At 38.4% G+C, this 25,828-nt stretch overlaps 1 protein-coding gene across 2 annotated transcripts; it reads right to left on the bottom strand.

Moving 5' to 3' along the window:
• Positions 1 to 701: 701 nt before the first annotated feature.
• Positions 702 to 23,757, bottom strand: TFG (trafficking from ER to golgi regulator). Of its 2 annotated transcripts, none has more exons than XM_062596098.1 (9): positions 23,653 to 23,757; positions 20,752 to 20,856; positions 18,295 to 18,502; positions 14,578 to 14,661; positions 13,849 to 13,995; positions 12,240 to 12,407; positions 8,534 to 8,674; positions 4,021 to 4,110; positions 702 to 1,542 (listed from the first exon to the last, which is right to left on the bottom strand). In XM_062596098.1, exons 3-9 carry the CDS (start codon positions 18,476 to 18,478, stop codon positions 1,172 to 1,174), a joined length of 1,185 nt encoding a protein of 394 aa, XP_062452082.1. In that variant the 5' UTR covers positions 18,479 to 18,502; positions 20,752 to 20,856; positions 23,653 to 23,757; the 3' UTR covers positions 702 to 1,171. The 2 variants fall into 2 exon arrangements, with proteins under 2 accessions (XP_062452082.1, XP_062452090.1); XM_062596106.1 differs by having other exon boundaries at positions 702 to 1,539.
• Positions 23,758 to 25,828: the final 2,071 nt, after the last annotated feature.

The following is a 25,828-nucleotide window of genomic DNA, read 5'->3' as shown; positions in this document are numbered from 1 at the left end:
CATTTGCATCTGATGTGAGAGCAATATTAAGGGTGCTGAAGTTCAGAAATACTTTCATTCCCTTTATTTCTTAATTTATGAGAGTTCAAGAAGCTTGCCCCAGTTAGTTCTTTTTTTTTAAATTCTCTTTTAGTTTTGTATGTTCCTAGAATCCATAAGATGGAAAATATTAACTAGGAGAATGTTTTGCCCTTTCCTGTTATATGGCCTTTTGAATTTGTTACAGCTCTTGATCTGTTTTTTCTTGGCTCAAAATGCAGTAACTGGAATTGTACTCACAAGTTTTTCTGGGTGGCAAAGCAGCTCTGGTAAGTTGTTCCTTTTTAAGAGTTCTTCTCTAGCATAGTTATTTGGCTCAGTCTTTAAATTCAAAAGCTGATTTTTCTCCCTCCCTTGTTAAAATGAAATGATTAAAGAGTCTAAGATTTTATGCATTAGTTCTTACTCTTTGCTAAGAGTTACTTGGCAATTAATGGCAGCTGACAGTCCAGGACTGTCTACTGCATGATCTGTACAAAAGTAGGCTACATTCACAAAATTTCTGCACTTACTTACCTGGACAAAGTAGATGATTAGACCTAAAGTCTGCCACTTTTCTTAGAACCCTGGTATCTGTACACCTAACAGGCACATTTGGGTCCTTAACACAGTTTTCTTGTTCTGTATTACCTAAATTTTGAAATCAAAATCAGACAAATATATAGTATATTCAGGATTTTTATTCGCTTTCCATGTGAGCATGACAATTTATAATACATCATATCTACTTTCAACTCCAGAATGAATCTAATTTAGTACATCATGTTATTAGTAAAAACAAGCCTAGTAAGTGGGCTAAACTTCCAACTAGGATTTTAATATCCTTCAAACAAGGCAAGCTAGAATGTCAATCACTTTACAGACATTTAGGTAGTGTTTCCCAAAACACAAAAAGGGGGGGGGGGGGGGCAGGGGCAAAAAAAAAAAAACCCAAACCTGAAATCCAACCCCAAATGAAACTAGGAAGCAGATACAATTTAAAGCAGAAAGATTCATTTGGTCATTCCCCCCAGCAGAATTTAATTACCAGCTATAGTTATAAAGGATGTTTTGCCACCTCAATTAAAAATACTGGAGTCAGTTGGGATGAAATAGTACGTGAGAGTCGCTTGCATTCAGCAGCACCAGGTCCTTATCGGTAGCCGGGTCCCGGCTGGGTGTAGCCCTGGCCGAAGGGAGGCCGGTTACGGGCATAGGGGTTGGGCCCGCTGGGCGGAGGGGTCATGGTGCTCCCCGGCGGCGGGGTGAAGCCGGGCCGTGGCTGGTAGGTGCCTGGTGCCGCCTGGGAGCCAGGGGGCCCGCTGTAGGGCGCTGCCTGGGAGGCCTGAGTGGTGTAGGGCTGTGGCTGCGGTGGGTAGCTGCCCCCCGCAAACTGCTGGGGCGGCTGTGCCGGCAGCTGCGGCGGCTGGGCCGGGAAGGCCGCGGCCGGAGCCTGGGCCGCCGGCTGGCTGTAGGCCGGGAACTGCTGTGCTTGCTGGGAGGGGGGCTGCTGACTGTAACCTGCTGGAGAGACAGAGAGGGACATCAGGTAAGTGATGACAGCAAAGAGCCAAAGTGGTTTGCAGAGGCTGTGTTGTTGTTATTTTAAAAAAGACTACAGTAACAACATAAAATAATGCCTTAAGCACAGAAAAGGCAAACAGTAACGACTCGCAGTATTCCTGCCTTTCACATAAGCACAGCGCCTGGCTGTGCTGCACTAAAATGGGAAAGCAACAACAGTGTGAACTAGTTTTCCCATGACTTAGGCGAAATACAAAAACGGACAGATAATATCTTCACCATCATGTCACATTAAAAATACAGTCTTCATTGGCAAGGGAAATTAAATCTAATTCAGGATAGGTTAACATCTTTCCAAATAACAATTAAAAATTAAAAGCACGCTGTCATGAAAACATTGTCATGGCTTAATAATTGTAAATCAAAGTTTTTTCATTAGGTTACAGATATTTCCGAGTTTCTTAAAGGTAGAATTCAGTATGAAAAATGTAGCGCAGAACCGAATATTTTAGTGTATCACTTCCATTTAAACATGTCCCAAACTTCATTTGTCTGTATAAAACCAGCTTCCAAAAATAATTTCTCTTACTGAAGACTTTAAAATAACAAAAAGTCCTTTTATGAAGAAACAGCTACTTTTATCCATCACGAAACACACCTGCAGCTACTTGCAATGAAACCTCTCCATTGACTGGAATCCTGTCAGCATTAAACACCAGACATACAAAAATTATTAAAAGTGCACAGCCCTGAACAGAAAGTGTAAGGATTGAAGAATGCACTGGAGTAAATTTTGAACTCACCTTGAAACTGGGAATCAAAATTTACTTGTGAGATCAACCTCTGAAGAGTCCGTTTTCACTACCATGAGTAAATAAGCACATTCTTGCCTAATGGATCTGCCAGACAAAAGGGGAACTGATTCTGCTCTTGGGGGACATGGGTTTCAAAGGAGGTAAATACAAGGTCAAAAAGAAAAATGGGCCTATGAATCAAGATTTTCAAAGGATAATGTCACAAAGTCCTCAAAAAGAAGGCTGTTTCTGATAAATAGGTTCATCATAAAATAAGTAAGTTATGAGAAACAGAGGATCTCATACAGGATTTGGTGATGTTTCATTCTTGCTTTAAGATGTCACTAAGTATTAGAAGGCAGAATTTGCACTGCAACAAATTTCAGAAAAAGGGATATGATTAGAAAGCAGATGGAAAACTCATTTTTTCCACTCAGTTTTCAAGTCTAAAGAAAGTCAGACAGGCTCTCCTATTTCCAACAGTCCCATTATTTGGGCAGAAAGTAGACTTCAGAAAGTCTGTCACTGTCTTCAACTTAAAAATGTTGGGGTGAGAAACCTGCAGAGAATAAAATACTCCAGAAATACTTTAAAGACCTAAATTAAGAGTAGGCTCTCCTCAGAGCACACAAAGGAAGGCTGAGGCACAACCCTTCATTTCCAAGTTTTCTAGGGCTCTTTCCAAGATAAATATATGAATCTGTTCTTAAGTTCTGCAAGCATTCTCATCAACACCAAAACCCATGTACTTATATGTATGGGAGGAGGGAATCCACACAGGCTGTATTTTGAGTCATTTTGTATTAATTCTTTTTTTTTTTTTTTTTTTTTTTTTGGTTGTTTTAAACAATCTTGCTTAAACCAAGAAATGGAAAATGCTTTGTACCATTTTATAAAAAGAGTATTAAGCAATGAGAGCTTTTTTATGCAATCTGCTATGTTCATCCCTGTACTGAGCTGAATTATGAATACTAGCATATACTTTCTATTATTAGATTCCAGCTTCTAAAGTGAACTTTACTTCAAAACTTTCCTTTCTTTATTTTAGGTATAGGCAAAAGCTAACTTATATTTGACCACACATAAATGAGAATGTTAGCACACTTCTGGTAGAAGTCCAGTAGCACCTCTACTTGAAGTTACCAGTAATATCTACAACTTAGAAAAACTAGTAATTGAAAGTTTCTCTGAAATTAGAAGTATTTATAAATACTCAGGATTTATTAAATGACAGCTCTAATCAGTGTTCACATCATTACATTTTGTGTGTGAATATTACTGTGGATATAAGAAACAGGGGCCCTCTTTATGTATTCAATATTTAAGTTAAATTGCGATGGATGATTAATCATTTTCTAGAGTCCTGAGACCAGAGAAGTTAAATCTGAGGATTTGTATTATTTCAGGTGATCTGTTTTGCCTACCTTTACTTCATTCTGCTGTTCAGTAATGAAATCTGCTATAGTCACAATCAAGCAGATTCGCAGAATCAGAACTCCAGCTTTGCATTAGAACATAGCTATACAGTGCGTTTAAACTGCTCTTTTACGAATTGCCTTAGTTTCTATCAGAATCACGGACGTTCAACTGCCCTTGTGCTCAGGGACAAAAACTAACAGGGTTGGGCATTCAAGGAGTCGAGTCTACAGCAAAATCACGATTTGAGCAAGCTGCCAGCTCTTACCTGGGTACTGCATACCGTACTGTTGCTGAGGCTGAGCCTGTGGCTGCTGAGCAGGATAACCAGACTGTTGATACTGTTGATACATCTGGCCTGTGGATTAAAAAGGTGTTTAGTTGGAGTATAACAACTACGATGATAGAAAACATCCTAACAGAATGTCACAGAAGCAATCTTTCCCACAAGATGTTAAAATAAATATATATACATATACGGATATATGTATGTATGTGTGTGTGTGCACATATTTTTATATATATATATATATATATATATATATGTATATATATATGTATGTATGTATGTATGTCTGAAGACCCTTTCAAATTGTTCTTAATTATCAACTGAAGCATAACTACCATTTTTAGTTTCTAAACCATGCCATTCTGAAGCATAAGTAATATGTCCAACTCCAGTAAAATAAACAGTTCTCATTTGGTAAGTGATGCCTGTTATTTCATGTTTTCAGAGAAGGCCATAAGCTATACACCTTCATTAGCTCTACTCTGGTGTGTAACAGAGCAGGCATCTTTAAATCACTTGATAACTCCTCCAGAACATATAATGTAAATTAAAGTACTCTGAAAGGTAAACATGTCCTTGGAGTGTCTGTTTATATTAGGTTTTTAAGACTATTTCTGCAAAGTACTGTAAGCAGGGTAGTATATTATTTATTCTGACCACATTTTCCAGACAAGTCATCCCTTAATATCTGACTTGCTGTAAGCAAAGTTTTCTTAAGAGACTCAAGCATATACACCCTGAAAAATAAAACCATACATTCTAAAGGTTGTGTGTTCCAATTCAATTATAATTTTTCCTAAATGCACTATTTCCATTTTCTTGGCAAGAAGAGGTAGAGTAAATGTTTAGACTTAACTCATACCTTGTTTAGGCTTTATACTTCTGCTGATTTTGATTTTACTAACATGCATAATCAAAGAATAAAATTACCTAATTGAAGTTTAGCTGTACTACAGCAAATGTGGAAACTTCAATTGTAAAGTATTACTGAACCATTATTCCTTCTGCAGAGGTCTGCAGACTGTATAACTGCAAAGCTCCTCTATCGATCTTCTGAATAGCACCCAATGGTCAAGATAGTCAAAAGCAACTCAGCTTTGCTCTAAGTCCACTCATATCCCTGTGTGTGCTGTTTTAAGGGAGCTCCTTATTTCCCTTTTCTCTGCTTTATATATAGCTGAAAGCAACAGTACATTACATTTAAATTAAGATATTTTATGCTGGTACAACCCCTTCCTCAAAATTTTATATGGCATACAACTACTGTGGTATGAAAAGAGTGCTGAGCACAAGGGCTGGCAAAAATTTAATCTTGTTAACTGAAATGTTAACTAGAAATGAAGAATATATTTTTATATATATATGTATGTGTGTGTGTGTGTACATATATATATATATATAAAAAATATATATGAAAACTCAGTTGTACAAGGGAAGTTCTGGGAGAACAACTAGGAAGCTGCCTGTCTCAAAATAATTGCCTTTAGGCTAACACAGATACCACACTGACACCTGTTGGAGAGACTAGGTAAAGGGATATGAAGGAAACAACATTGCTGGCATAGTGTTTTTTCAGATGCGTTCTGAGAAGGCTTTGCTGTCTTAATCAGGATTGATGAGAAGACTTACCTAAGAGTAGAAAGGTATCCCAGTGGCATTCAGGAAAACATTTGTAATTTACAGAAATAAATGTATTCAGGAGATCCTACTGGACAACAAAGAGGTTTTCCTCTCACTAGATTTTAGTTTGAAAACAAGAATCTACAGTGTCTTGTTTTGTATATAGCAGTACCTATTTCAGTCAAGGACCTGCCAGCACTTACCACAATTCCTGTACATTTTAGCATAGAAAAATTTTAGCTTGCTACAGAAAAGAAGTCCAGTAGGCAAATATGCATACTGGCACAACGTTCTTTGCTGTGGAAGGTCACGAACTGCCTGGAGCAAATAAACTCTACATACACTTGAGCTAAAAAACACATAAACATGTCCGCATCTGTACATACTTGGTTCTGCTGTGCTGGTGTGCATTCGGCTAGTGAAATTAGTCATAAAAGAGCACATGCATGCCAGAAGAGATGGTGCTATGCTGAAATTGCTTTGTTTGTTACACTGATTTAAATTAAGCTAGCGAACACTTAAAACTTTTAACTGGGGAAGGCAAATAATTCATTAATATCTGCCCACAGACATCAAATGACTTGGTATTCCCAAATAATGAATGGAGAACTAACACAATTTCTTGGCAAAGAATTCCATTAAAAAAAATTTAAAAAAGACATACCAGAATGATTGACAATGGCATTTTGATTATACTCTCTACGTGTGATATTGAAGTCTGACTAGCACCAAATCTGATTATACCAGAAAACTGAGGATGGCAGTGATTTTTTTTTTCTTTTTTTCCTTCTCCTACCCCCCCCCCCCCAAAAAAAGAACTAATAATTTGAAACTGTTTTCCAAAAAAATAAAGAAAAACCATGCTCTGCACCAGAGCATGTAACTGGCATTTACATGAGCCAATCTTGTTGAACACTTAACCTCCAAAAAATAATTAAAGCTTTGGCTGGGTCAGGACCCTGCACTGGCTGCTATTTATCGTGTGTGTAAAATGGACAACCTAAGAGTTCCCACTAGTACTTCTAATGAACAAATTCCAGTAACAACTTCTAATCTCTTCCCAGTAACAGAACCATCTTGTTTTTTCAGAGTAAAGTAACTATAACCCAGAGTACTTCAGTGGAAACAAAATCTATGGACCAAAACATTGATAACCAGCACTACTGTGCCATAACCAGCACTATTATTTATTTTTATACACAGAAGAAAAGGACTTGCACAAAAGTAGTAATGTAAAAAAGGCTCTAAACTCTACTCTGATACATTAGCTTAGGTGGCTTCTCTTTCCTATGTAAGGTTACTTTTGCTGAAATAAGTCCTTTCTGTTAGTGACCTACAAATCATGTTGCAGTTCAACTGTTTTCTTCCTAACCACCGGGTACTTTCAGTGCCATCAGCGATTCAGAATTCCAGCTGCTGTTGCTAGTGGCTTTAAGTAAGTGTTTCACTTTATTGTTTCAGTTCTTGTTTAACCTCAACACTGACAATCTCATACCTTATTTTATGTAATTAGAAAAGTAAAGAGGTAAATCAGCAAAAAAACAAGTTCAATGTCTGTGGGAAAATATTTTGAGTGTTAACAAGCTTTCTGTCTACTGAGAGAAGACCTAAAGCACTCTTTTTCAGAGCTACTACTTATAATCAGACACCAAACTTACTACAGCTTTAAGCTATATATTAGACTCTTGTTTATACCTCATTGATACCACATCAAAATTCTTAGGAAATCAAGCCTTCTATCAAAAACTAATTTTCAGGAAAAAAAGCTGCAACGCAGGTGTTTTTATATGCCTCACTTCTACCAAAAGAATTCATGCTTGCTTAAATATATGCCTAACAGCAAGTTGGTCAAATACACTGCTCAGTGAAAATGTTACTGATGCCCTTCAGGCCTTCAAACCTTTCTAGGATATTTCAAGTGATTATGGATACTATTATCACTATCATAAATATTTCTTACATTTATCTCAGCATTGCATTAATATAGGAGGCTGCAGAGGGTGGTAACTTGTTTTTATATTAAAATACAGGAACAACTTTATATTGTACATTATATGGAGGTAAAAATAAAAAAGCAAATCATTCTACAGATGGAGTTTCGTCCAGAGCTGTGCATGTCTGAACGCTTAGTGCTTTCATAAACAGCAATAGAAAATGACGCCAAAATGTTACAAACCTCTGAAGAGGTTTATTTTTAGAAGTCAAATCACATGTGAAAGGGCACAATACCAAGAAATACAAGAGTCAATACCTTAAACTTTAAAGGAAGAGCATATTAAGGCATTTAATTGGCCACTTATTTGGGAAAACTGTGATGCATACATGATGGTTATGCTACTATCTAGTTATGAGGTTTAACCTAGCTACTACAGAATACGTAATAAATAGTAAATAATATTATAGTAAATTTACTATAATAATGTCTGTTTTGCTAGATAGAAGCAGTTAGTAATAACATTCTGAATTTATACTGACAAGCCAGCATTATTGATAAAACTGTTAATTAAGTGAAAGCAAGCGCTTAAATATCACTTGACACAACATGCAGGGTATATGCTACGAACTAAGATTTTCAAACAACTTTAAAGTGAAGTGTATTATACAAGCTCCTTTGTGGTAAAATGAACATAGATGCAAACAGAAAATACTATAATAAAACTCCCTTATGTGACTATGTGACTTACCCTTTTCCATAAAGCTACCACTCCACCTACTGTTTATATACTGAACAGCACATGAAAACACTATGTTTTGCAGCATTTGTAGTTTTGGAATCGACTTTGGGTATACCAACCAGAAATCTTAACTAATATAAATTCAGACTGAGTCAGCATAATTCCTGTCTTCAATAGGGGAAAAGTATGCTGCTCACCTTCCACCTGACCGGTCTGTGGCTGTGTTCCAGTGTACGGCGGCTGGTGTGGCTGAACACCGGGCGGATGGGCTGCAGAAGAGGATGAAGCGATGCTATCTGGTGTTCCCGACCGCTCTTCTGCAGGGGCACTGGGTGGTCCTAAAGGGGCAAGAACAAAAATAAATTAAATGAGTGAGGAATTTGAATTCAAACTTTCATGCAAGATCATTTCCTTACAAACTTTTTAAACATATTTTTCCATTTTTCCACAGCTTTACATCTGAAATTTGCAAATCTACACTAGCATGACTTTGTAAATAACTTCTGTGGCTATTTCCGACTTGTGCCTAGGTCAAAATCACTCAGATCTCATTCTTCAGAGAGATGATCCATTTCAGGGATAAGACCCTCAGTAACACCAGTCTTTCTGCAACTTCATGTTTTAACTCTGCAGACATGCAGTGAAGATGACTTCCTACATTTGGACAGAGTAGGCACCTACATATCTGTTCTTTCTCATCTGCAGCAAAGGTGCCAGGCTGCATGAAATTACTCTAATTCGGTGTTTTATTGTGGCCTGTACTGGCCCAGGCAATTAGTGTTTTACCAGTACTCACACAGCACACGAACAAACAGAAAACTTCCAAAGAATGTTTTACATTTGCACTCCCAGTCAGGATATGGTAGGCTTCTATCTAAAAGCAATTGCTTTGATAATCCTAAAAATATTCCAGCTACTGATTAGCACACAGGAAGGTGATGAAGAGTTCTGAAATACTTATGTGAGTAGGTACATTACACTACAATTAAAGAACATTTCATTAGAAACAAGGAAGCTTAAACCCAGATCTTTCCAACTTGTAGGTATACATGTACTATCTATGATTTCAAACACACTAAACTACATGTTCAATACATGTATTAACATTTCTGCAAATTCAATTGTAAGACAGTCATATTTGCAAGACAAAACTTCTACCATATGCATCCAATAATACAAGTATTTAATTGCACCATCCTCCTCACCTTTTTAGGAAAAAAAAAGGCATCAAAGCTGCCTTGTTTTCATCTGTATCTGAACAATACTGCAGCATTATGAGCATTATGGCTTTTGAAATGGGATTTCTCATTCCTATTTAAATGGTCCTTCGTAAAGTTCTTTGTGCATTCAAAGCATGTTGAAGTGTAACACCACAGTATTTTTTCAATATCAATGCGAACAGCAGTTTGTGGAAACACGTCTTATAAAGGTCATAAAAAGATCTGAAGATCTGTATAAATATTTATTATAAATATTTATTCTATGTACTCAAGCATGGTGTTAGGTACTAGGATAACATGCAACAAAACCCAGAAGTCCTTACAGCAAAATTAGTTTGCTCTATCAGAAGAATTACGGAGACACAGATCATAAAGCATCACCGATGCTATGACTGAAGCATTAACTGACACTGAGGCTTTGTACCAGAAGACAAAAAACATTCCTTCAAAAAAAAAAAAAAAAAAGGAAAAAAAAGAAAGAAAAAGAAAAAAAGGCACTCCAATTTTCAGCCAGTCCTACTTCATGGTCTACTGAACTAACCGTGCTGTGACAACACGCCAATGGACTCTGTGCAGGAAGAGATCACTCAATAGGTCTCATCCACTGCACGGTACCCGATCCAAAGACGGCTGCTCAGTTTGCAGTTACAGTTTTGGCTCCTGCACAATTGCTATCACACAGTACATATCTATTCCTACCACTCTACACTTCTGCTAATATAGACATATGGTAGAATCAAGCTCCAGCTGGCATTTGTTTGCCTAGCTGTATCATCACTAAATAGATCATATGAAATTGGGTCTAGTTTGAATAAACACAGCACATCCTCTAAACTAACTGCAGTTTTACTTTCAAGTATCAATTCTGTATTAAACTTTGCCAGACTCAAGCACATTCTGTGCTAAATCACTTCTGCATATTCTGCATCACATCCCCTACTAAAATTATGAAAATAATTTCAGGTGTAATTATCCTGTCTTAAGTTGACTGCATTAAGTTTACTACATATTCAGTTTTTAAATGGTTACTACAAGGTAGAGCAAACAGTCATCATGCAGCTCTTCAAGAACAAAAGCAATCCAGGCAATTAAGTTATTCCTTTTGTTAATGTTAACAGTAAATAGGAAGACACTACTGGATTTCAAAATGAGACAGAGAAAAAGATGTTCACACAAAACACTGACTGACCCAAACAGCAGCAACAAGCCAAGGACACAAGCTGAAGAACAAAATCAAGACCTACGGCAGAGCAGTGTCTTCCCATCATTGGCAGACACCAATTAAGTTATTCTACTGTGCTTCTGAGGGAACACAGCATTTCTATTAACTCTAGTTACTTAAATAGTTGTTGTCACCTAATCACCCATTTAAGAGTATAATTTTTAAGGGTGGTTCTTTGTTACCTCTAAGTGTATTTAACAGGGATCAACATCTCAAAAAAAAAAAAAAAGAAAGAAAAAGAAAATCTGTCATTTTGGCAATTTCATCAGAAGGATGGAAACTCGCATTTTACTTCCATTCCCTTCCCTGAATTGAAAACATGTAAAGGGCAGGGCAGGGCAGTTCCGGCTCACAGTGTTTCATGTGATTATTCTGAATGCAGGTGCAAAAGCAAAAAAGCTAAGCTGGTTTGTAAAGTTCCAATTTTATCATCAAAACCCCCCAAACCCACGCACAGAAGTTCCATATTGAAAGCTCAGTGCTTATGCTCTCTCCTCCCTCACTTTCCAATCAAATGATCAGAACTCAAAGCAGACACAGGTCGCTCCAATACCTGCTACACCAGAGTTTATTTCAGGTCAGGGCTGCAATTATGAAGCGAGTCTGCTGGGCATCCTCGCTTACTATACCTCAGTTTCATTGGGGAACAGTCTCAGGAGCACACATTCCAGAAGCCCACTTAACACGCTGCAACCAGCAGCAGATGACAGCTAGCCCAAAGCAACCCCCCCCATGCAAAACACACATAGTGTGGGCACTAGGCCATTAATACCACTTTTTTGTTTGTTTGTTTGTTTATGTAGACACAGCCATGGGGTCAGTCTCCAGTTGCTGTTAGTTTGTCTCTCTCCCCTCCATTCTATTTAAAAAAAAAAAAAAAACTACACAGTGTAAGCACTTTACAAAGCTTGCTATCACACAGCTACAAAATTTACATGCACAGAAGAAATACTGCAAAATAAGCAAGGTATCAATCTAACATTTAAAAATATTTCAGTGTTGGAAGATATCCTGTTATTCCAGGGTAACATCTGAATTCATTGCAATGACATCTAACACGACTGAACCACCACACATTCAAAAGTAGTCAATGGTAACACCAGTCTACTAATACACTGATATCTTGGAAGATGCCACCATGGTAACAGATGTTATTTGATATCTGCTAGTCTAATAATTGTTTCTAAAGTAATTTGAATCAAAAAGAACACCAAGCCATTTTCTACTCTATGAATAGCTAAAATCAACAGCAGCATTTCAATATTTTGTATGTGGAATTACAAAATACATTTACCACACTTCAACGTATCAAACTCTATAATTCTGTAAAGGAAGAGTGAATACAAAACATGCCTTAATACATCCAAAATACAAATTCTTTGTAAAAATCAAGATTTTTAAATGCTTGAGTCATCAAGTACAAACAGGTTTCACATTCCTTTTCATTAGATGTGTTCTTACCTGACACTTGATCATCTGTCAAGCCAAATGCTGACATGACATTCTTGCTGATTTCATCCTGATTTTTTAGTGGATCAAATGCAGACATGCTTGCTGCTATAACTTGAGTAGATGGCTTAACAGTAGAGTCAGCAGCAGCAGGCTTTTCTTCCCTACCATCTACAGCATCTAAAAAACAAAATGTCCCATTATTAATTCCTGAGAATGGAAAACCCACCATAAGTATATATTGTATTATGGCAACTTTATACTTGCATGCAGTTTTGTAAACTTTGTATTTTAACTGTTGCAAATACACACATTAGGATAATAGCAAATATTATACCTCCAAATATAACCTTCATTATCAGTCACAAAGCTTGACTTTTATTGCACAAAATTACTTTTAAAGATAAACTGACACTATGAATTATTAATTCTCCCCCTTTGTCTTAAGTTCAAAGGTATAAGGCTCTTGCTTTGCCCAACTGTTTTAGTATGGACTGTCTACAGAGAATTTAAAATTCAAAATGCTTATTGGGTCAGCTGTAGTTTTTGTTTTGTTTTATTCTCCCTGCCCCATCCTGCCTAAGACGACAGGTGAAGTTCATCTCCTTGTTCTTATACAAGTAACACTGCATCACTCAAATCTAGTAAGAGTGCTTCATTCTCACTTTAATGACAAACACACATACACAGTTTAAACTGGTTAGTTCTAAGATATCACCCTAACCTCCTTCCAAAGGGTTAATAGCCTAAATCCATGGAATTAGTAACTGCTTATACTGTAGCAACAGTGGTTGGGTTGGGTTGGTTTTGTTGTCAAAAAAGCATTAAGTGTGAAACTCAAAGTTGTTTCCTAGAAGGAAACTTGAAGCTCTTGGTTTGCCTCTTTACTCAAGAGTACTGTAGTCCATGACTTGCATATGTCATTATTTTCTGTATTGAGCTTCCCCAAAATCTGTACTTAAGGAAACTTAAACAAATCTAGATGTATAGTTCTATAGTACTACTATTATTACAGCCATAAACTAGGAGCTAACTCTCTCAAAACCAGGAGAATGAGACTTCCTTCCCCATTTTGCCCTCCCCCATAATACTTTCCACCCCTATCTGTACCCTTGTGCTGCTTACCCTGAGACAGCTCTGATGCTGGTCTGATCAGAAAATAAGTAGATTCAGTTTCCTAACCTGGCAAAAAAAGTGAATATAATTTTGCTGAATTAGCCTTTTGTTGTTCTGAATCAAACTTGCTTAGCAACAAGACAACCACCAGAGCTGGCCCAAGTAAGCCGTGGGAGAAAGGTCTCCCCTCTTCAGCAACAAGCTATTAATTCAGCTCAAGCCCTGTCAAAACTTTACCCTGACTGGTAAGTGTCAGTTACAGCGCTTTGAATTTTTGCAACAGGAATCAAACTCTAAAGTTTTATTTCTATGTTAACAAGGTGCTTTACTCCAAATAGTTTGAACATAAACTCTGCCTCTCAAACAACTAAACCATTAAGAAATAAGTTCCAAACTATCAAGCAACCATCGACCGCAAGTAGCACTCAAGACTCCATTCTTTGCTTTGTTAAGTAGCATACAACTCTGCAGAACAAACTGAACAATTCTGAGCCAGATTGCCTACCGCTTTCAGGTAGATTAGCAGAAAGCCCAGGTTCTGGTGGCGGTTCTAAACAGTCCAGTAGACGATTGACTTTATTGCGAAGTTCTATCAGCTCTCGACGCAGATATTTCACCTGATTAGATTCTAGGGGTCTTGGTTGTCCATTTACTGCAAAAGATAAATTAAATAAATTTAAGATTGTAGTAATGTTTTGGCATCCAGCCAAAAGATTGGGGAGGTGGGGGGCATCATTTTTTACTCAATTTTAACTTCCTCTTCTGTGGAGAATTTAAAATGACATACACTAAGTCAACACAGACTAAGCTTATTCTGGAGCTTACTATTCGTTTAATATAATCTCAGTTCAACATAATATACTCTACCAGAACTGGAGAGAAAGGTTTGCAGTAAATTTCTGTACTGTTTACTTATATATGTCAAATGCTACAAACATTTTTGGTGGAAATCCATCCTTTTAGAAAGTGAACTAAAGAAAGCAGCATACACAGCACTATAGCAATTCTTAAGTAAGGTCAGTCTTCAGAGAGGAAGATAGTTTTAGTTTCTTTAAATTCGGATATCTCATAAAAGAGCAAGAGGGAAAAACTGATTTCATATATTAATCCAGTATTTTTAACTTACTGATTTCATTCTTCTGAGGTAACCTAAACTGAAAGCTATTTATAGCATCCAGTGCAGCCCACTGCCAGAATTTTTAAACGCAGGAAAAAAAAAAATGTTTACACTTACCAAATAATGTCAGCTTAAGTATCCTACTGCATTGAATTGCAAAGGAAAGATCTGAGCTATCAAAAATTGTTATAAGATCTCCATCTGAAAAGAATGTGAAAAAGTTGCATTAAAAGTAAAGTCTAGTAACTACTGGATTTCAAGCTAGGGCAGAGGGCTTACTTTTTTACTAAAAATAACACTCCCCACTTGATTCTGAAGCTACTAGAAAAGTTACCAATTAACAATATCAAAAAATGGTACTGTGATTTTATACATACAAATAAAATTTTTGAAAATGGAGTTAAAAAACAGGGTTTTTTTCTGTCATTATTAAGTAAGGCTTAAATCCTTATTTCCATAAGGTACAATCACTTACAACCAATAAACTGTGATTTAAAGTATCTGCAATAACTTGGGTAAGACAAACGATTTACAAAATAAAGACCACTTACCAAGAGAAATTAAGCTTATTTTCAAAACAGCATAAGACAAAGCAACGAGTTACACTTGCGCACATTACAGAAGAAAGTTTTATTAATGTAAGAGTAAGGGAAATTATGCAGAAGGTAGGATAGAAATATGACTGGGCTCCAATACATCCTTCTGACATTAGGCCTTTGAAAGAATAACAGTTCCATATAGTCTCTTCATTTATTATTTTATTTGCATACAGGACGAAGCATTACAGCTAATAGTTCACAGAAGCCAGCACCCGAAGAACAACGCTGCCACTTAAAGTTACATATCCATTTTGAGTGGTTCCAAAACAGTCCTGTTCATGAACAGTTCTTAAAATCAGACAGGAGAATCAAGACAGAAGTTGGCACAAGTTGACCCCAATTTAATTTTTAAAAGCAAAACATACACACTCACAAAGGAAGATGGCAAAAAGTTAAGTGACTAGGACACTTTCTCAGGTTATAGTCTGACCAATGATCTGAAAGATTGATTTTCTTTGTGGAAAAATTAACAGGAAAATCGTCCCAACCTTAACACACAAACGGGAATGAGAAGATATGAAGATGTCAGAGTAGTCAGAAGAAAACCTTTCTCTCAACCAAACTTGACATGAAGTCTCAACTCTCAGTCATCTATTTTCACGTGGTAAATTTCAGAGGTGAGGTGACCTACTGAATCTGCACATTGTCGCTAGTCACATGAACTATGTAAGAACTATTTGGGATCCTTTAAGCCACAAAAGGCTATACATAAAACACCAAACACTTTACAGTCCTATTAATATAGGAGAGATACCAAATACCAGTAATCTTTCCTTTCAGAAATATTAACATTTCTGAAGGCTTTTCAAAATTTTTAAACACACTCAAGACAGCTGTCAGTCACATCAATATCTTTCCCATTCAACAAAAATCGATAAAAAAGACTCTATTCTCCTTGGCAAGATATACTGTCTCCTGTTTAAAAAAAAATCAAAGGGTTTATCAAGAGATTAAATGGGCACAAATTAGCCAGTGCAAAGTGAACTTTGCTGTGTAACCAGGAAAGCGAGCATATTGGCAGAGGGAAGGAGAAGGAATAGCACGGCTGTCCCCTTCCAGAACATCTCATTTATGACTGGGAACTGAGACAAGACACTATCTAGTGACTCTTCATCCTCCACAATCAACGGTGTTATACAAATGACACATAGCTGGGAACAAAGTAGAGACCAATCTACTCATGCTTCCTCCCTAAAACACTCTTACAAAGAGGCTCTGTGGACAAACACAAACATTTTTTTAATTACAGATTACTGCTTGGCAATTCTTAGCAATTTCACAGGTATTGGTGCTATGAAGATCCAAGTGCCTAAGAGTTATGATCAAAATTTCCAAATAAATATGAATTTATATGAATAAACAGTCATAAAACATCTGACTGCAAGTTGAAAAAAGGTCAGAATTTGAAGACCTATGTATTCTAACTGGCTCACCCTCTGACAAGTAGTAACATCTCCATGCTAGAAGGTGTTCCTACTGGAGCACCATTAAGAAGAGTGTTGTCAGTCTCCAGAGCAGTTGCTTTCTAAAAAAGATAAAATGAAGTCTTATAGACACTAGCAATCTGATGATATATTTCCCTCAGGAACATTTGGAAGTTGTTTTATATTTTTGATTCCAGAAATGGTTTTTGGATCTTTTGTTCTTTTACATTTTCACTATCTCAAAAATGCTACCTGGCAGGAACCTCTGAAGGCCGTCTAGGCCTTATTTGAAGCAGGATTACTGCCAACACCACATCAGGCCAATTGTGGCTTTGCCGAGTTGTTTCTAGAGGCTCCACAACCCAACTGGGCAACCAGTACCAGTGCTGCATTGCCTTCCTAGCCAAAACACTGTTTGAGCCTCTCGAGCTGCAATTTGCAACTGCTGCCCCCTCTGTCAGGGTCTGGTACTACCGAGAAGAGTTTGGCTCCACTTCAGTTCAGTTAGTTGTAGGCTGCTATTAGCTCTGTTCTCACTCTCCTCTTTACCACAGTGAACAAGCCCAGCTCCCTCAATCTCTCCTTGTAGGACACCTGCCCTCAGCCCACCATGATCACCACCTCCTGCTGGATCCTTTCCAGTTTTTCAAAGTCCTCTTGTCCTGTGATGCAGGGGGGCAAAACTGACTATAGAAATCCCAGTAGGGCCTCACCAGAACAAGGGAAATGTAATACCCTCCCTCGACATAGCTGAAGTCAAGACTACTAGGAACTTCATGTGACATGCTTAAACTGAGGTCTAGTTCTGTTAAAATTTTTCCCTTAATCATTTGAAACTTCTCTGATATTAACAATTTAAATGTTCTTAGTAATAACCACCATCCTGGATATAACATAAAAGACACTCAAATCACAGTGGAAAAGTAGTACATCCTGAGCCAGAGAAAGCCAGTATTAAAAGGAAGACGTCTCTACACTATGGAAAAACAATCAAAGGATGAAAACACAGTTATAGTCTCCATCATGCATCATCCACTTCAAAAGAAAGGACAAAGACACAGACATATACAAAACCAGAAAACTATAGAAACTTTAACATAATGAGAGAGCATCCATCAATTTCCTTTCATCTTCCTCATTCTAAGGGAAAAAAAAGATTGATTTTGTGATAAAAGCAGAAACATAACAACCATCACAAATCCACTGAATTCTGTTCCTGTTAGACATCAAGACCCCAAAAGACAGCCCTTAATTTCCTGTCAATTTTGATAAGAAGCAACATCTCTAAAAGCTCTATGAACCTGAACAACTCTCCAGGCGATTCAAAGTGAAGTTTTCTTTCCCAAATGCATAAGAAAGTTATTTGACATTTTAGGTACTACAGGTAGAGTTAAAGTTTCCTACTCCTATAGTTAAGAAAAATTAACCTATTTCAGTAATGTAGTACTTCTACTATATACAATTTTTTTGATATGAGTAAGAGACTGGATTTTATCACTCTCCAAATTTCATATTTGTACTAACAAATTCCAGCTATCTCCCCCAAATTAAGTAGCTTTTCTATGCCCCACACTGACACTCAAAGAATAAAAAAAAAGCAAAAGCAAAAAGTGACCTTTATGATAGCTAGTATTTCAGAGATACTGGAGTGTACACTACAAGTACAACCACAAGGAATACGGCCTCTATTTATTGATTGAATTACAGAAATGGTTTTCATTTGTGACTGGTGTTTTAGACAACTTAAGAGACAATTTTGTTTTTGTCCTTAGATAAATCACCTCAGAGCAACACTAGTAATTAAACCTTACCTTCATCTTTATATTTTATTGTGACTTCATCGTTGCTCAGAAGTTTTCCTCTAAAAACTCTTTGCATCATTAGCACTAACTCGTCATAGGTGATGTCCTCATTGTGAATAGGAATCCTCCTAATATCTTCCCCAAGCTGAGCTTTGATAATCAGCTTGCCACTTAAGTCCAGCTGCCCATTCATGATAGACTCCTGATCTCTAGACACCTGTTAACAACAAAATATTAAAAACATTTTATAACACTGGACTGCTAATTATTTAAATCTCTGATGACAGTACTGAAACTTTCAATCTTTTGAAAGCATTACTGATAGCAAGCACTCCAGAGCAACTTTCTTGGACACGTTTTACTTCTCAAATGATGAAACATTCAATATATTAACTAAGCTCATAGGCAGAACTCGGCAACAGTAGACACTCAAAAACAAAGTTCTAACTGTTTTCAGCGCTATGAATTAAATCCAAAGACCTTTAAAAAGTCATACAACTTTTAAATGTGATATTTAGGAACTTCATCTTGTTTTTTGGTAATATATCTACCTGTACACTGTTACAGAAAAAGTTATAGAGGAAGTAATATTCCTAAGGATTTGCTGTTGAAATGCATGTATCTCTCTCAAGAAAAGTGCAACACAGCAAAAGTTCAGCCTTACAACATTATTACCTAATTAGATCATTTCTACATAATTGTGATATCCAGCAAACAGCTGTTTGTTTAAGACTGCAAGAACAAAAGAATAAGAAAAAACTCAAAGGTTATACGCATTGTTTTAATTATTTGCATGGTCAGAATACATTGAAAATTTCTCTCCAGAAAGCAAGACAGAAAATTGTTCCTGTTTTTTTCTAAGATTTTAACCAAGATTTTATACTTAAGAGCTATCATTAGACCACATAAAAGTTTGTGTTTCCAGATTAATGTTCCTAACCCTACTGAAAATTTCAGTACAGCATACAGATGTTCACTGAGCAGTACAGCATCATCAAAAGTTATAATCTGCACAATGGTCTGTACCATGACTCAAGTTGCTTGAGTTAGTTTCCCAAATCAAGATTACATCTGACTATGAGAGGAAGCCAGTCAGCCAGAAGCTACCATAAACATCAGCAGCTGTACTCACTGGTATTACAGCACTGTTTTCCCTCTGCGTGTTCAACTGTCTTCAGATGCCCAAGGCATACAGTGTGTGCAGCTTGTGGCTCAGAGCCACAAAGGTATTATGCGGAATACCAGGTCAGGGCAGTTGATCACTCTCTGATGGACAACCGCTCCAACATGGAGATGCGCAACAAAGTCATCTTCCATCCAAGACCCACACAACACATACTTCAGAGTCTTATCTTTCATACTTCATATATGACAACCAAAGAATTACTACTTTCTGCCAGGCAGGTTTATGTTAAAAAATACAAAACTATTATTTACAAATAAAAAGAGAAACTACAGTGAAAATATTCAGAGGAATAATGAAAAAAAATCTAGATAGCTTGTCAGTCTTTCCCCCTCTTTCTTCACTGTTTTAGACAGGGTCAAAACATTAAAACTGGAATGAAGAGAAATTACAGAGGCAGGCGTCTTACTATCTGAAATGCAAACGTTGGAGAGCTTAGAGGTAGAAAGCCTTACATATCAAAACTGTAATTCCCAAAAAGGTATGCAGGCAAGCGTGCTGTCCTTTCTCCTTTGCAGAAAAGCAAACAAACAAACAAAACACCCAATAATTCTTGTTAGAGATGTGCAAATATTTGTCCCTTACCTTTAAGGACGTTATAACATGGAGGTCTATGAGAAAAATGAATTTTGCTTTGGTTAGTCAATCTTTAAAATACTCTATTGAAAATGACTTCCCTCCTACCAGAGAAACAAGTTACTCAGCTAAAGCCTTTAACACATCAGACCTTGATGCATCTCTATATATTTAGCTCAACTGTCTCAACAATGACATTATGAATTAGAAAGACATAGCATGATGCTATCTCTAGACTGCAAATCAATTTCTGTTTTTTTTATAATTAACTTGATATAAAGCAAACATTTTATGCAAATCAATGTGTTTGGCCCTATGACTTTCCAAAAAGAAGAGACAAGCAACTATTGAGCAAAACTCATTTTCCTGATCAGACGTAACAGTAAATAGGTGAATACAAATTCAATTCAATTCAACTGCAGAGAAAGCGGACCTGTAATTAACACAGCCAGATTGTTGCTGAGACACTCTGATGAAGCATAGTGAAGTTCATAATATTGTTAATGCATTATTCATGTTATGCAACACAGTAGTCTAGACTGCAGGCATATCAACTCTGATTAGCACTTTGTTTTAGTAGAAGTTGCTTATTAAATCACAACTATTTGCAGTAAGCATTTAAATAGTATTTTTAAGGATCAAAAAAATTAAGTAGTATCCACAGGTATTCTTTCACCTCCTTCCCACAAACATATGTTTATCATTACCTTGGTCTTCTTATTGATGCTCAATTATTGATCAGATTTTCCACCTCACTTCAGGACAGAGTTAGGATAAGCCGCCATGCACTATCAATGGCAGAAAGCAGGAAGCTACATCAGAAAAATGAAAAAAATATTTATTTGCTCTCAGACCTCTTTGGAGTTATATAGTTCATATCGATCTTTCAACTTAGAACATCTTAATAAATATATTAAAGTCACTGTTTTATCCATAAGGTAGTATCAGAGATTCACACCTTGAGTATCATGGAGTTCAAAGTTTAACTAAAACAGGTCCTGAACAGGAATTTTAATTTCATAATAAAAAAGCTTTTGACTTTTTTCTTACATTTTTTAACTGTGTGCAGGAATTAACAGTAATGCATCCCCTTCCAGGAGAGGGATTGCCCCTACAGTCTTAAAATATTCATTTGTATGGCCCTCCATCTTACCCATCCAGCCTAAGTTAAAGAAAATAAACTCACATTGATTTAGCAGTATTAAAACATAGAAGCACATTTCCTGGTTTAAAGCTGAAGTCTTTTTGACTTCAACTGATGCATTCAAGGCAGCATCAGGGCCAGACTATCAGCAGTAAAAGAGACAGAAACACCAAAACAGCAAGAAGAATGGACTAGTTAGAAATATACAGCCACTTAAAAATATGATCTGCCATCAATTAATTTCAAGATTCAGATTTTGCTGCCTGAAAGCCAATGTTATGATCTGCTTGAAGTTTATACAGTCCTTTTTTTTTTTTTTTTTTTTTTTTAAGTAAATGTATGCAGTTAGCATCCAGAGCATTAAGACAATGATTAGGCATACACACCAACCTAAGGCCAAACCAAACTCTGCTCCCTCTGCTCCTCCTTCCCACCAGTTAGCCATATTCTACCTAGCACTTTTTTTTTTCTCTCTCCATCTTTCCTTCTTGTCTCTCTGATTCATGCATGTACGTAGTTATCATCTCAACATTGATGGTTGGATTTTTAGATGATTTGCTGCTAGCCACAGGAAAAAGTTGCTTTCTCTCATCCACAGGGAACTGGAATTCCCTAATGCTGCCAGTTCTCCTCTTTTGACTCAGCTTAGTAAATTGGAATGGACAGGCATGAGCACTGAAGCAGAGAACAAGGGAGCTCTGAAGTAGGAAGAAGCCTCTTCTTAATTCTGATAGGTTGGCAGCTACTCCCCTCATCCTGGGTATGCAGTAATATTCATCTTTAAAGAGAACTGTATTCGTTCCTGACAGGGAGAAGGGTAAGACTGCTCTGACACTACTAAGTAGGTGAAAAGAAGAGACAAAAGTACTTTACTGTATTGTTTCCTCACTCACATTTTATGAAACAAATAAGACATGGCGATGGGGCCCCTCTCGCCCTGATCTTGCTATACAGTTCCTGGTACAATGCAATGAACAAATAAGGGATACAGATCATGTATCTAGAAGTGGTTTAATTTACAGAGTTAATTTAGCTTGCATCTTATGTTGTTTAAGCATTACAGTTGAGCACTGTTTTTGCTTCTGTAATATTATAATGCAATTTACTAAGAAACAGGCAACAGTAAAAACAGAATCTCATCAGTACTTCTGAACAAGACAGATTTTGATGGACACACCTGAGCTACTGTGGTCTTTCAACAAATGGCATGTATCATTCATACTTCATGCAAGGAAGTCAGCAATTATATTGTCTTACTTGCCTCCACTATTCACAGAAATGCACAATGCAAAGGAAAAAATAACAGAAAAAGTGCTTAAGTGCACTTATTTTGTCCAACTGTTCTCCACTCTGCTTGAAAGCATATAGGTTTTAGGAGATGGATTCTAAACATTGCATCTGCTTGCAAATATTGCAGAAAATTGCATGAAATGTTTTAATCATTAAATTATACAGCTTTCAGTTTTTCTTCCCTGACTGCAAGTATGACACAGCTGAATGCATGACTTGCTGAAGAAAACGCTTAGTTTTTCAAGGAAGGCACTCAAAACATATACTGGTAAGCTTTTTAATGAAACAGAACAACCACTACTTTCTCAGGGAAAAAAGAAAACCCTCAGTATCTTCCTGTTTATGACACACAATTTTTTGTAAGAATCTCACCGATATCTTCCACACTGCCTAATGAACTACCCACATTCCAGAGGTATGGATTTTCTTTCCCACTCACAGCCCTGTTTCTCTGCACATCACGCACCAAGGTCTTATCTAAATCACTGACTCAGGATCACTCCTTAAGCAACGATGCCACAACCCTTTTCGGTTTCACCACCCTTTTCCCAGAGCAGCAGAGGAGCACAGCCTTGCCTAAGCAAGGGCAGAACCGGCATTCCTGACTCACTGCTCCCTCTGTCAGAAGAGAGTTTAAGGGCAACGGGGTGAGCCGCACAGAAACGTGGCCGAGCATCGCTGCCCGTCCAAGCCCCACTCGACCGAGCTGCGGGAGTTTTCCCAAGACAGCTGAGGTGAGGGCAGAAAGGAGAACAGCTCATTTCACTTTTTTTTTTCTTTTCTCCTTTCCCTCCTACTCCCTCCTGTTCCAGTAAGGGCAGGCCCGACCCAATGAGGAGCCGAAACCGTGACCGTTCGCTGCCGGGGGAAGAGGCCGCAGTTCCCCAAGGGAAAGAGGCCCAGCGGGGAAGGGCTCCGCCAGCGCTGAGACCGCCGGCCGAAGGAGCGGAGCGACGCGGCCCCGGCCCCGCCTCCGCGGCGCGGGCGGACACAAGGGGTCTCCCCGCCGCTCCGCCAGGGGCCGTCTAGCCGCAGCCTGGCGGTTGGGGGTAGGGGGCAACCCAACGCTCACCCCCTCCCGCAACCGCCCCTGCCGCCGCCATTCATACAGGCGCCAACGGCTCCCGCCGGCGGTCGGGCGCGGGGAAGGAGCCGGGGAGCCCCGCTGTCTTACTGTGGCTTCTCCGCGGTCCCGCCCGTGGAGGCCGCCTCGTCCGAGCCCGGCAACGGCCGCCGCCGCCGCCCCCCGTACGTGGCAGGGCAGAGAAAGGGCTGGAGCGACGGCTGCAAGCACCGAGCCTGCGCGAGCCGCCCGCATGCGCACTCCGCCCCCCCGGCCCGGCCAGCGCCGTAGGGCGCATGCGCCACCGCAGGCGGAGGGGCGCGAAGAGTCGCTTCCTTCCCCGCACCGCCGCATCGTGGGGCGGGAGCGCGCGCGCGGGTGCACGCGTGGCGCGGCGCGGCGTGGCGTGGCGGAGCGGGGCGGGGCGGGGCCGCGCGGGCAGCGGCCGTTGGGGCAGTGAAGGCGGGCGAGGCGCTGTGGCGGCGTGGTCGCAGTCCGCATAAAGAGCTGTCCCGGCCCCGGGGTTGCCACCTCCCTCGTTTCTCTCAGCTAAAAAGATCGGTTTTTTTTTCGTTTTTTTTTTCCCTTTCCCCTCTTCTAAACCGATATTTACCAAACGGCCAGGTCTTGGGCAAAACCTTTCAAAGCATTGTCAGAAAACAGCAAAAAGCAGTCAGCTGGCTGATGTTCATCACTGGGGTAAAAATACCTCTCTTCTCTTGGCTCCTAGGGTGAGTTACCGATCAAACCAGCAAAAATGAGGTGGTGCATCCAGCTCCTGCCGAAAAGCAAGAGACGTGGCTCAAGCAGCATAATTTATTTTTTTCAAACAAACCGTGGTAACAGGACTATTCAAAAACGCAATCTTACATCCTCATAGACTGGTGGGACTGGGATGAAAAACCAGTCATAAATTACACAATGCTTGTCAGGCACAGCCACCCACACAGAGAGTCTGTTTGCCTACTTCATCCACAGGTAATCATGGCCTTGACATGAGTATTTATTCATATAGATACTCTCCAATACTCCCCACCCTCCCACCTTCCTTTAGGAGCTTGCCTACTTAGGAAGGAAAACCACAGATCTAAAAAATTTACGTGAGTCTCTGAGTTTTCTGTGGTAAAGATGTGAGACTGGACTCCTCAGGTTCAAAAATCAAGCTTCTGGGCTCTTCTCAAAGAACTGCCAGAACTGGATTTTCTGTTGTTCCAGGGCATTTGGGATTTCTATTGCCTTTCTTCATTTGCAGGAGTAAATGTTATGCACGTTCATACAAACAAATACCCATGCAAGTCTAAGTGACACATGACTGTAGTTACTTATTTCCTGGTGTTAGAGGTTGGTTCTACTAACAAGGCTCTGAGAAGACACCTTCTTGTTTAGTGGCTTGAAAAGCAAAGCTCACAAATTGCAGTTTCTGATGGGACAAACACAAAAAGCCATAAGAGTTCGATTTTGTAGCTGGCCAAGTCTCTGCCTAGCAGACTCTAGTAACAAGTGCAACTAGCAATAAGCAGACGTTACTTGCACAGAAACGGAAACAGAGGAGAAAAGAGTTGGATATGTTTATAATATTTTTAGTAGGAGGAAGAGATCAATTAAGGAGGTTTCCTTTGCTAAAAGTTAGAAAACATTTAGAAATAATTTTGGCATTTCCAAAGGCAAAAAAATAGATTATCTCATTGCTTGTATAGGAAAGAGGTCTGGAAAACAGGATTTTTTCTTCAGTTACACGTACAGGCTCTGCATCTCATATTTCATACCTTTGGACTGATGATTCAATCCTTCTTCAAGCCATTTCTTTATTCAAGCAGAACTTCCAATACGTTAACAAGAAGAAACTTCATGATCCTTGAAATCCGCATATCACAAAGAATACCAAAGTTCACTGCATTATTAAGATTGATATATTCCACATGTAGCTAAGAGCTATTGTTAAACAGCCCAGCAGATAACATGAAAACGATCATTTTGCTTTGTTTTCTTTTTGAAATTATGATTCCCTAGATGCAAAAGCCCACAAAATTTAACTCTTCCATTTCCTTTGAAGGTGAAAGTGTTTTCATTTAGGTCAGACATGCTTAGTGTTCACTATAATAGATTTTAACATCTCAAATACTTAGAAACAAGATGTTTAATCTGATTAGTAAAAAGTCAATACTTTGCCAATTCAGTGCTGTACAAATTCTTGATTTTTTGCTTGGCTTTTGGTCTATAAAGATACTTGTTTTAAAAAGTTTCTGTTCAAAATTAGGCAGGAGGTGCTTTATACAATAGTTATTTG

The sequence above is a fragment of the Rhea pennata genome, chromosome 1, assembly GCF_028389875.1.
Source record: "Rhea pennata isolate bPtePen1 chromosome 1, bPtePen1.pri, whole genome shotgun sequence".
NCBI classification, from domain to species: Eukaryota; Metazoa; Chordata; class Aves; order Rheiformes; family Rheidae; genus Rhea; species Rhea pennata.
This window is presented reverse-complemented; position numbering and strand designations above follow the sequence as displayed.

Coding starts and splice junctions, on each gene's coding strand:
- TFG (XM_062596098.1), bottom strand. CDS start 18,478: ATGAATGGGCAGCTGGACTTAAGTGGCAAGCTGATTATCAAAGCTCAG. Junction 12,408..13,848: donor TGCTAATCTACCTGAAAGCG/GTAGGCAATCTG, acceptor TTTGTTTTTTAG/ATGCTGTAGATGGTAGGGAA. Junction 1,543..4,020: donor GTACGGTATGCAGTACCCAG/GTAAGAGCTGGC, acceptor CTGTCTCTCCAG/CAGGTTACAGTCAGCAGCCC.